Here is a 12,295-nt window from a genome sequence, read left to right on the forward strand (position 1 = left end):
GGCCCCCAAGGCCCTTCACTACCCCTTCCTTCACTGCGCTGTGTGTGGTGCCCTGTGTCTCAACCAACTGTGCTCACCACTGCAGAGCAGGCCATAACTTGTGGGCACCAGCAGGGAAGGAGGCAGAGAGCTGCACTCATGTGCAGGGTAGGACCTGCAGCATTGCCTGTACTAAACTTATTTGTGCTGTGTTTGGGGCAGAATGCACAAATTCTGGTGTGCAATTGCTTCTCTAGTTTCTTGCTGCAGAACGAAGATTGGGGTCTGGGGAGGGAGAGTGGGTGCAATTATTCAGCCACATATCAAATCAGTTACTTGCTAGCAAGAAAGTGTTTACTTAAATAATTTTTTTCATATCCAGATTCCGGATTACAGAAATGCGGTTATTGTAGCTAAATCTCCTGATGCAGCTAAAAGGTAAATGGATGCTTTACTAGCTGGTTAAAAGTAACTTGGAAAACATCTGGGCTGATGGGAAATACACCAGGAAAAACATGAGAAGGTCGCAAATGCATCAGCAATCTGGTCTGTAAGTCCTCTGTGGCTGGAAATGAGACGGACATCTGTAGCGGTGCAGATGGGCAGCTGAATTTTGCAGTCCTGAACCTGTGGGAGTAAACTCTGGAGGTCTCTGCTGCTGCAGAGCTAGGTGGTTCCCCTGGGGCCGGGATTAGAGTTACTGCATGAGTTTGAACAGTGCCTGACCATCTCAGAATACACTTAGCATGTGGAGGAATACCAGGAGACCCCTGTGGTGGAGCCAAGGGGCTTTGGGATATTGAGAAATAGAAAGTCGCTTCCAGCACAGTTTCTTGCTGGGGGACAGCCACAGAGGTGCAGCTTGCCCTGTTGGGACTGGGAGAGGCCTGCTGCACTGGGCTGTGAAGTTGCATCAGCCCAACATGTTCCTGACATGCTGTGGTTGTCCTGCAGGGCTCAGTCTTACGCTGAGAGACTACGGCTGGGACTAGCAGTGATCCATGGAGAGGCTCAGTGTACAGAGCAGGACATGGATGATGGACGTCACTCCCCTCCAATGGTCAAAAATGCAACTGTGCATCCTGGTCTGGAGCTGCCGCGTAAGATTAAGCTTCTCTGCTTACCTTTGGGCAAAAAAAAAGAAAAGTTTGGTGGGAAATTGCTGTTGGTTTAGCTGTGTAGGTATAACCAACCTAGCGGCAGTTGGACCAGTGGGATTTTTCTCCTGGAAAGGTTGATACCATCGAGTTATAGGAGAAGGTAGAGGGGAAGGTTTTTATTTAACTCTTTCCAGCCATGCAGAGCATCAGTATTGTTCTCCTTGGCTGTGCCCACTCAACAGTGTCAGATTGACAAACCTCTGATAAAGGTGATGATTTTACAGTGCTCAGCAACAAAACTCATTGAGCTAATGAATCAGAAAAGAAATGCAAAAGTGTGACTAACATGGGAACAGCCACTGAGACAGGCTGCTGTCCCCAATGTGAAGGGAAGGCTGGCTTTTGTCTTCCCGTCCTGCTGCAGCCATTGTTACTGCTGGAAATTTTCTTCATCTTGGCAGCCAGGTGATCATGTTCCAGTGTCTGTTTTGGCAAGGTCTGGAAGTTTGTGTGGCTATGGTGAAGAGTTTCTCCGAGAGCATTGCTGAGCTTCGTCCTGTGCTCTTGCCATTGATTGATAAGTTGCTGATTTGGGAGCACAGAGCAAAGGAAAAAGGAGGAAACGTGTGTTGTAGGAAAGGCCATCCTCTTAGGATTGCTTGTATTCCTGCAACAGCAGCAGTCATGTAACAGCAGTGCAGTCAGAATCCAACTCCCTCTTGAGAGGATTTTAGCTTTCTAGGTAGATGGTGGTAGGACAGAAATTGAGCGCAGTGAGTGTGGCTGAGAAGTGACCGTGGGAAAGGATGCGTGCTGCTGTATGTAGTAAGGAGCTATCCATCATGCAGCCAAACTTAATTATACCAGTAGTGGCTAGGGCTACTGATAAGCGTCTCCTCTTGTCTTTTGAAGTTTAGGGAAAACATCTAACCGGTTTGTGGGCAGGTCGTGGAAGGGGAGGCAAGTAAAACTACAGGCATTTTGTTACCCCAGCCATCACTCACTATAATACAATCAGTTAAACAATGCTTATGTTGCTGGTGAAACTCCTCTTGGGCCTTGGGGGACAGGTGGGGCTTGGCAATGACGTTTGGGACTTATCTTGATTGTCCCCTTTCTGACAAGGGGTTTTTTTTTTTTCATGCCCTTCTAACAAAACAGGAATTTGCGTGGCTACTCTTGGCCTTTTCTTTCCCCTCCTACAGGATGCTGTCCTCCAAAATATCACTAGCTGACATTTGTCTGCTACCAGGGCATTGATGTGACTGTATTTTCATTTCCAACCATGTCACTTTAAGGAAGCTCAACTGTGGCAGCTGGTGCTGCTGCAGAGCCCTGTAAATGGTAGCTCATACAGAAACATGCCTTTGTCCAGTTTAGTTATGATTCCAGGGGAAAATTGTTTTCAGGCCTCAGCTATCCAAACACAAACTAATTTGCTGTCTATGACCACTTTCCTATTTTATCTCCTGCAGAAACTCAGCACTTGACTAATGACCTTACATTCCTGTGTGCCTAAGGCACAAATGTAAAACAATCAAGCTGTGGCTTGGTAGCTGTCTGTCTGTGAGATGCAGGGTGGATTATGGGGTAAACTTGTCCAAAACTGTCAGCAGAAAGTTGCTTTTCTCTCCAGTTTTCTAATCTGATAGACACCTCATTTTGAGTGAGCTGGGCTCTATTACTGGAAGTGCAGAATACTGAGGTAATACCTGTCTAAAAGCAGTCTGTAAGCTTCTAGTGCATCCTGGTTGTGTCGCAGCCTCTGCTGTGGAGCTGCACTCTGCCAGACAAAGGTGAAAATGTAGCTGGGGTTAGGGATGGCAATGCTGTGAGCCGTCTGTACTTACCCTCCCTGCTACGCCTCCTTTCTTGTCCGATTCAGTCATTTGAAAAGTGTTTTCCCACCTCAAGTGGCACATCAAACAAAGCCCTTGACCAGCTCTTCCTGAGGTGTGTACCATCACCAGCAATCCTGGTGGTGTAAGGTTCTGATGGCAGAGGGAAGCAGGTTTCAGCTATGTCCCCGTATTGTTGCTTGTGAAAGGTAGGACATGTGCAACTCACCCAGAGCTGTTTGCGTCCTTACACCAAAACTGGCCAGAAAAACCTCAGGTTGTCGAAACAGAACCAGTCTTCAGGTCTGCCTGGCTCAGCTACCGCAAAGCTGGGTCTGGGCAGTTAGAAGGTGGGGTTACTCCTGGAGGGTGGCTGAGAGTAACCACGGAGCATCCTGCCCTGGGCTACAACCAGATCGGTGTGCAGCATCCTATCCTCCCGCTCTAGACTCTGCAGTTCAGGGTCCCTGGCAGTTGTTTTACAGCCAGAAGAGAGGCAAAACCCGTGTCTGAGAGCAGCCCCAGAGCCCTACAGCGATGACTTACGCTTTACGCCATTCTTCACGGGCTTCCTAGTGAATTGGCTGGACTCTGCGTCCTGGCATGCACAGTTTCTCCCTATTCTAGTAGAGATCACGTGCCTTTAATTAATGAGTGTTGTGCAGTGTAATGGCTTATTTATTGTCCTGAGAGTGTAGCCTGATGAGATACTCTGATTTGGTGTCATATGGAGCCGTAACAGAAAAATGCCGAAGGTGCCTCCAATTGTACTTAAAGTGCTGCACTAAAGTGGCAGCAACAGCTCATGTCACTCAAAACCCAGAAATCTGAGCCTTTGAGACAGGATGTCACTCCAAGGTTATTCTCTTTGATTGTGCTCTCTTTGTGTCTCAAAGCTTGCAGCTGGCTTGGGGCTGTGCTTTAACAAATGTGTGTGGACTCTTTGCATGTTTCCTCATCTTGGAGAAAGGAGCGGAGCACCATCTGTTAAATCATTTGAGTGACTTTGAAATTCAGTACTTTATACAGGTAGCTAATGGTCTGCTTCAAATCCAGAGCCAAGCAAACTGCCACGAAGGAAGAGAGTTTGGATGGAAAACTGGAGTGGCTGTAGGTCTGTTCTTACTTCCCAACCCCATCTCTTTCTCGTGTTTAGGCTGGGCCCAAGGATGTTATCTGTACTTCCAGGTCTCTCTCTTCACAAAACAGTTCAGTCTTGAGCAGCCTTTTGCTCATAGACTCTGTTGTAAATGCAGCATTCTTTTTCTTGGTGATTATCACTTTAATGCACACTGTCAGCTCCAAACAGAATTTGTTTCAGCATTTCTTAATCCATTTTTGACTGCTTAATTAAAGCAACAGGTTTATGCACCTGGGAATGCTGTTTCTTCGTGCCAGTGATAATCTCACCTTTAATGCCTGGTACTTCGGTACTTCAAACGCCTGGTACTTCACATCAAAACGAAAGTGCAGATTAGAGTGTTTGGCTGATGAATTTATTTCCCCACCACCCCTCAGTGTTCTTTGATATTCTTGTTTTGTAAAAATGGTGGTTGGTTTTTTTTTTCTCTTTTCTTTATTTTCTCCCCTCAGGAGCTACAGATACCACGAGCATCTTTTCTGACTCTCCAGAAAAAAAAAAACAGTGACTCTTTTAACCTAAACTCATACGTAATCTAAGGCTTTATGCCAGGCAGAAGGTACAGCTGTGGCCTATTTCTGTTGCCCTCTTTTGTCTACGTACAAACAGAGGGTTTGTGTCTGGGAGGAAGATGTTCTTTATTATTTGAATCATTTTTCAAGCCACCTTCTCATAGCAGTTCTGACTTGCACATAGGTCTGAAGATTTTGAAGAAAAAGAAATTGGGCTGCAGTAACCCTTGCATAAGCTCTCATCACATTGGAGCCATTCTCTTGAGATTTTATGTGGTTGTGGATAGATCTTTGGCTTGCAATTTTTTTTCTTTTCTTTGCAGAGAAAATTGAACAAGAAAAAGGGAGAACATCTCTTTAGGAACCGGGTAGGTCGACATGTTGCCTACCATACTTCAAAAATAAAGCAAAATTGAAATACAGCATTTAAAAACAGACAAAGAGATGTGAAGCCCTGCTAGTGTTGCTAGCTGCTGTGTTAGCCTTTAAGCATAGCAAGGAATGTGTCTGCTTCCTTTATGGAATAGAAGGATACTGATTTGCTGAAGTTTTGTGTGTTTGTGAGTAAAATAGTGCTGAATTTCAGCTCCCTAGGCCTGTTCACCATTTGTTTAGAAAAGAGTTTGCCCTAGCCTGGCTGTAGTAAACAGAAATGGTACTCATCCATGGATGCACGCTAAGGATGGGATGGCAGCCATATGTAATCCTTTTGGTATTTCACAGTTCCCACCAGGAGTAGTTTTGTTACTGTCCAAACTAGATAATAAATAACTAATCTTAGCAGGTAGGTGGTGCCTGTAATTGAAATTTATGGTCTGCTTATCTCTTGTGACGCTTAATCCTAGTTCATTACAAGTACTCTTCCTTCTCAGAAGAATATTTTCCCTTCAGGATTTAGACGTGACTTTGCATTTGATAGGAGACTCAGAAATAACAATGCATGGGGGGCTGGGGAATATGTGCTCCAAAGAGCAATTATCTCTTAAGTCCAAGGTAGCGGTGACTTTAACTGCAAAACCTAGCAATGATTAATGTAACTTTGGTCAAAACAGAACTATTGGACACCTTTTATACAGTTTTGGTAGGCTTATGGAAAACCAGTCTGTGGAGTAGGTTGGGTATATGAAGAACAGCTCTACACGTGAATCTTCAGAGCTGTGGTCCTTGTAATTGCTTTCATCGCATCCTTCAGTCTGACTCACTCACCCAGCTGTGCTTGCACTCTAAGCATTCCCAGGCACTGAGGAGTTGTGGGAACAGCACTGGATCAGCTTGCTGTGCAGGATGGGGAGTTTCATGTAGGACTTTTTTGACCCAGGAGGGCAGAAATCAATATTCAGACAGACTTTTTGATGGGCAATGGCTTGTGTTGTCATGCTGCTCAAGTATTATATTCAAGTAGGTTATCTTAAAGGAGAAAAATCTTGCTATCTAGGGTGTCAAAAATTCCTTGGCACTTGAGAAGCCTGTGTGGCCAGAATCCTGGCAAGACCTGAGCTTATGAAGAGGAGGGGTACAAAGTGCCTCAGTAGGACACTTTGTGGCAGTCCTCATAGAGACCATAAAATCTGGGGGGTGCAGGTGGGCCAGGTAGGTGTTACAAAACGTTGGATGTTCCTCTTTGCTTCAGTGGTTAGATCAGCCCAGGTTATCACCTAATGATATGTGCATGCCCACCACCCTGTCCTTTCTGTGCTGGGAGGCTTTTTCACTGCCTTCACTGTATAAACCAGCACCCTTTGGGAATTGAGAGGTTTGGCTTACGGACAGCAGGTCCCTGGCCAGTATTGGAGGCTGATTGCTGTTAGGGATGCGTCTAAAGACTGTGTTGCATCTGGACACTCAGTGCATCCTGCTTCATGTCTCTGTTATTTTTTTATACTGCTGCTGGAAGTTTTTCAGGATAAAGGATAAAGCCTGTTACACGTGTAGTTTTTGCATGAACCATGTCAGTGCAAAAGTAGAGTCAGGAGGGAGTGGAACCTTTATTTCCCAATACATCTCTTCACCATGTGTCAGATAGCACAGCTCCTCAATGTATCCTTTTGCTTCTGATGGCTGGTTGCACTGAGCTTGTAGAACTGAGTTGGATCTGGATTTTGTCCTGCTCTTTCCATTAATCCACATTGGGGGGGGGGAAATCAGCAAACTTGCTTCTGCAGACTTCCTTAAGCTTTCTTTGCCTGAGCAAGTATTGTTAACATCCTTACGCCCTCTGAAAGAGCCTTGTGTGCTTGGCGATATGAGAGAAAGCAAGTAAGCTGCAGTGTGAGTCTCAAATCCTTCAGATGAATTAGTGAGTCCGACAGGTGAAAAACTGCACCTTGTAAAGCATAAGCCCTTTGAGAGGTGTTGCTTGGAGAAGCCTGTTTGTTGTTCCCAATCATGAGATACCCCTTTTTTCAAGTCCTGTTCTGGAGCACAAAGAAAGTCACTGGTATTTCCCACGAAATAGGTGCTGCTTTGTAGCTCTCCTTGCACAGGAGTCTGTTAGATATTTGGACTTCTTACTGTTTCTGAGGTCAGTACAAGGTCCCTGCAGAAACTGAGTTTCGTCTTTATGCAGCAGTGTTAATCATTTGAGGAGGAAAACGATGGTTAAACCAATGGTTACCCACTTGGGTGGCAGGATCGTGTAAAGCACGTGTCTGTATCTGTGCACCAATACAAGATGCAGTTATGGGTTGGGCCTCTTGTGTGGTGGAGCTGTTGCGGTTTGACTCAAGGCTAACTGACCTGGCCTTTTTTTTCCTTCTTCTTTAGTGATGATGGCCAAGGAGAAACCACCAATAACTGTGGTTGGAGATGTTGGAGGAAGAATTGCCATCATTGTGGTATGAGTGTGATGGGGGGTGGGGGGGTGCTTCCTCCCAGCATCTTTTCTTGAGCTGCTTTATCCCAGAGAGTAGGAGGGACTGCTGGTGTAGGGGTGGGAACATGATTGTTACCACTGTTTTGTGCAGTTTGCTGGTGGCTTTGGTTATTTCAGCTTTCTGTTGAAAACCCTTTGTATATTAGCAATTTAAGCCCTGAAATCTCCTTGCTCCATTGAATCTACAAATGTCAGATGTCTACAAATACTCAACAAATCCAGGACATGCAGAGAAATTTCCTGAAGCATTTGAAAAAAACCCAACCAAACAAAAAAACTTGCTGAGCTTCTCATACTTGCTCTGCCGTGCTGCAGTGTAAGTAATCAACAGGCAGCTACTATCATCATGAAAAAAATACCTTGATGAAGATAAGCTCTGTTTGTGTGTGTGCACGTACAGGGACTAATTTGTTTCCAAGACACAATATTCGTTTTGCACGCTAGCAAAAGGGTCTGTAAATTAGAGAAATGGCATTCACAGCACGTGGCTGTCCTTGCATCTTAACAGCAGCTGAAGTAGCCAGGGATTATTTTTTTTCAGCTGTGTGCATGGCCAAAGCTGCAGTACCTTGCAGATCCACTCCTGCTTTGCAGGCCTGGTAAACTTCTGGTTTTGATGTTATTTCTGTTTCTTCTCAGGATGATATAATCGACGATGTGGAAAGCTTTGTAGCTGCTGCAGAGATCCTGAAAGAGCGCGGAGCCTACAAGATTTTTGTGATGGCTACTCATGGGCTCCTGTCAGCAGATGCCCCCCGTCTCATAGAGGAATCCTCCATCGATGAGGTGCGTCTGCTTTCTGGACTGTGGAGGAAGGGCTGGCTCTGGTGGCCGGGTTGATTTAAGGCAACAAAACCCACAAACTGATGTTCTTCCCCTGCCACAGAGCTCCTCTCTGAAATGACTGGTTTCATCAGATGCTTTCAGTTAGCTGGTTTTTCATTGAAAAAAAAAAAAAAAAAAAAAAAAGCAGTGTGTGTGATTAATACTTGTTCAGATCAGATCTGCTTCTCTGTGTATGTTTTCTCCCCAGTGCACAGATATTAGTCAGCCCTGCCTGGACACTTCCCTTACTGCAGCTGGGTGCATGTGACTGCTTCCTCACTGTACAGACCTTCTACCTGTCCCTCTCCCCCAGCTGATGACGGGCTGTTGAGTACATTAAGAGGATAAGATTTCAAATCTCACCCTTAGTAACAAACATGTCAGATCCTGTGATCTAAATGGACCCATCAGCCTGTGTGGAGGTGGCTATTGTAGGGTGCTGGTTATGCTGGCCCCTTCAACAGGTTGACTGTCACGTGGGGGAGACCATTTATTTTAATCTTTTTTTCCTAACTTACAAGGATTTCTCCCCCTGAATTGTGAAACAGCAGGTATGCACTGCTTGTGGAGTTAGTCTAGGGTAGCTGTTCAGTGAGAGCGAGAGTATTGGCAGCACAACTAATGGTCTTTAATGGTCTTTTCTTTCTGGCACTCCATAGGTGGTAGTAACCAACACAGTTCCTCATGAGGTACAGAAGCTGCAGTGCCCCAAGATAAAGACTGTGGATATCAGTTTGATTCTCTCTGAAGCCATCCGACGAATCCACAATGGCGAGTCCATGGCCTATCTGTTTCGCAACATCACTGTCGATGACTAGACCTGGTGCTGCCCCTGTCCTGGCTTCCACAAGAGAAGGAAATATGCATGAAAAGGCAATACCATAAATTATAGGCATAACACAACTGTTTATTCTCGTAGGAGCGTGAAGGTTTTCAGGGTCTTGAGCCATGAGATCTAATAGAAAAAAATCAACCTGACCAGCACTTTACAGGTGAATGGAAGAGGCCATTGGCAATGGGGAGGATTATGTCTTAATTGAGGGAGAAATGAGGTGGTGTTGAATTTTTAAGTTCCTTTTTTTTTTTTTTTTTTAGGGTGTTACTCTTGCCCTGTAGGGAGGGAAAGAAAAGCAAAAAAGAAGTAGCTATCATCTTATGAGAAGGGAATAGAGACTGCTCATTGCTGCGTGTGGGCAGCAAGAGGAAACAGCCTTTAGGTTTCTGTTTCTGACTGTGACTCGCCTGAGAGCGCAGAAGGGAGTGCTTTGCTCAGGCAGCTGGGCAGGACTGCTTGCTGCTGGCAGAGCTGAGCAGCAGAGCAGCTCCTTGCCAACTGAGTGGCCTCGCATCTCTTGCACAGCATAGCGAGGACTTTCATCAAAACTAAGTTAGCGGAACATCCAGAAAGGACAGCTTAGGGCAACCCATTCGCAGGGCTGCTTGCATCCTTGTGTCGGGGCGCTGGGAACAAGCTCACGTGTTGTCTCCCAGCAGGGCAAGGGGTGCTAGTTAACGTGCTGGCCTTTTCATTTCACAAGCCTTGGTTCATTATTGTTCTTCAGTGGCAAGTCGCATGAGGGTCTAGGTCCTCCCTTGAACGCTTGTCTGCACTGCAAAACTGGACGCAATTTCTGGAGCTGCCTGGGGCTGATGAGTCGTGGCAGTTTGGTGGGGACGGGGAGTTGGAACAGTATCTGCCTCTAATGCAGCTGTGTTCTCCAAAACACTAACACTGAACCTGCAATAAAAAGCATAGGATTTTTCATTCTTGGTGCTTCCCATGGACCCTGTACCCTCTGAACGGCTGCTGTGTCTGTACTGCGGGGCTGTTGCTGTGAACAGGCTCGCTTGGCAGCTTGCAGCCTTCTTCCACGGGGAAGCAGGACTCTCACTGCTTGTTCCCTTCTTGAGTGACGCTGACCCTTGGCTGGAGGGGACGCTTGAGAAAGCCGCACAAGGTGCTTGTGAAGGGCTTTGTCTCCAGGATGATACAAGAATAAATTCCCAAACTGTGATCTTCCCCCTTGATGAGGCTGACAAATGTGCTCCAGTAAAACCCACACCACTTTCTAGCCTGCTGATGTGAGGAACAAATCCTTGGAGGCAGTTCCTTCAAAAGAGCACTGCTGACGATGGGCTGTCTCTAGCAGGCCCTTGTTTAGTTTTGCTTGTCCTTCAACTTCTGCCTACATCCTTCTCCTCCGCTCCAGCATCTAAAACATGTATGGTGCCGAGAGGCAGGCAGTGACTCTCTGAGCAGGATGAGCTTTGAACACCAGGCAAACAAGCGTGCCTCGGTACAGGGGTGTTTGTTTTGCAGAGCAGTGTCCTGTCTCCTAGGTGGTGAGGGTACACGAAAGCCTGGAGTGTTGGGTTGTCTCCAGTATCCAGCACAGCTTAAACCTCCTAGCCAAATCCCACAAGGGATGTGCAGGGCTGGATGGTTTCCAGCATTTTTTAAAATACTATGAACAAACCCCCCAGAACAATCCCAGGTCTTTGTGACCACAGCATTGGTCCTGTGCTGTAAGGATTCCTGAATGTGTTGACTGATGTGTGTGGAGTCCTTGCAGATGTCGGTGTGCCCCCTTGTTTGAGCCAGTACTGGACCACGCTCTTCAAACTGGAAACCAGTGTTAGAAATGTGAGCAGTATTGCTCTTCTCTCCCTTGAAACTGCTTGCCAGACCTGCCAGAAGGTCAGGGCTTGTTGAGTGCTGTTGCCCCATTCAGGCTTGCTTTTACTGGGCTGTATTTGGGTAGAAACTGTGGAACCACGGCACCAGCGAGCAGAGAGGGTTCTGTCCGTGTCCCCTGGGTCATCCTCAGGACCACAGCCCAAGTCATCCTCAGGCTTTGCTTCAAACCTTACCCTGACTGGAAGCCAAAAGCAGTTGGCTAAGCCAAAGTCAGGAGATGTCAGGTCTCAAAAGTCCCTAACTACTCTGAGAAAACTGGTACCTGTATTCACCGAGCCCCCAAAGGCCAGGGGGAGATGATGGGTTGGGGCTGCCTGACCTGACCCAGCCTGGACCTAGGTCGCCATCACAGCAGCATCGAACCTTCTCCCTTCTGCCCCAAGATCCTCCCCTTGCTGTTGCTGTACTATTTTAGGGGTCTTACAGCTTCTCCTGCCAGTCCTGTGTGCTGTCTAGAAAGCTTGGCCGGTCCCTGGGTGTAGCTCGAGAGCTCCTGAGCCTGCAGCTCTGCCAGTTACTGGAGCGAAGGCTTAGGAGCCCTCGTAAGAGGGTTAGTTTCTTGCCTCAGTTCATCTTGTTCCCATCTCTTAATCTCCCTCTATGAATTCAATCCTCCCAGCTTGGAAAAGAAAAATATACCCCCAGGGAGCAGATGTATACGCTTTCATTTTAATGCCTGAAAAGAGGGGGCTCTCGTGTCTTTTAGAGGAGCAAGGTGTCTGTTCTGTTTCCTGCTTGCCCACCCTCATGCTTTCTTGGAAATTGTCATGGAGTCCCTCCCCGAAGGAGGGAGGTGGCGGTGCTCTCGTTGCCTGATGGTCGGCCTGGGAGCTTTAAAAGGAAAAGAAGATTATTTTTGTAAGTATTTTGGATCGCTTGGGTTCAAAGATTTTTTTTTTTTTCCCCCCCAATGTTTGAATGCTTCCTAGTGTTGTCTGGAAGTAGGTGTTTGTCTGCGGTTGGTTTTCCCTGCTTGTGCGGCGCTCTGCTTTGGAGCGAGATGCTGGAAACCCGCCTGGCGATGCTGCCGCCGGCAGCCTCCCCCTCTCTCTAGGGGAGAGGGTAAAACTTGTCATGCTTTTGATACCTCAAAAAAAAAAACCCACCCCAAACCACCTAAACTGAGGTGTTTCTTTGCCGGGACTCGTTGCCTCCCGGGCAGTTTCACGCCGGCACGTGCGACCGGGGGCCGTCGTCTCTCTGCACATGGCGTGGTCCTCGCCCAGGGCCCGGGCTGCGCTGAGCTGCTTCAAAGCGTTTTGGGGATTAAAGGGGATGAAGGCAGCGGGGAGCCCCGGCGCCGGCCGCGCCCGCGGGCTGAGGCCCCGGT

At 47.1% G+C, this 12,295-nt stretch overlaps 1 protein-coding gene across 11 annotated transcripts in view; it reads left to right on the forward strand.

The window, feature by feature from the left end:
* PRPSAP1 (phosphoribosyl pyrophosphate synthetase associated protein 1) overlaps positions 1-10,032 on the forward strand; it is a 28,374-nt gene extending 18,342 nt beyond the window's left edge. For all 11 annotated transcript variants that reach the window (XM_009637823.2, XM_035893340.1, XM_035893341.1 and 8 more), the window contains 5 exons: positions 362-417; positions 934-1,079; positions 7,334-7,404; positions 8,082-8,228; positions 8,927-10,032. In XM_009637823.2, coding sequence (XP_009636118.1) covers positions 362-417; positions 934-1,079; positions 7,334-7,404; positions 8,082-8,228; positions 8,927-9,085 — 579 coding nt within the window. In that variant the 3' untranslated portion in view covers positions 9,086-10,032. The remainder of the gene's footprint in view (positions 1-361; positions 418-933; positions 1,080-7,333; positions 7,405-8,081; positions 8,229-8,926) is intronic.
* The last annotated feature ends 2,263 nt before the right edge of the window (positions 10,033-12,295 follow it).

The sequence above is a fragment of the Egretta garzetta genome, unplaced genomic scaffold (assembly GCF_000687185.1).
Source record: "Egretta garzetta isolate BGI_Z169 unplaced genomic scaffold, ASM68718v1 scaffold34, whole genome shotgun sequence".
Taxonomy (NCBI): Eukaryota; Metazoa; Chordata; class Aves; order Pelecaniformes; family Ardeidae; genus Egretta; species Egretta garzetta.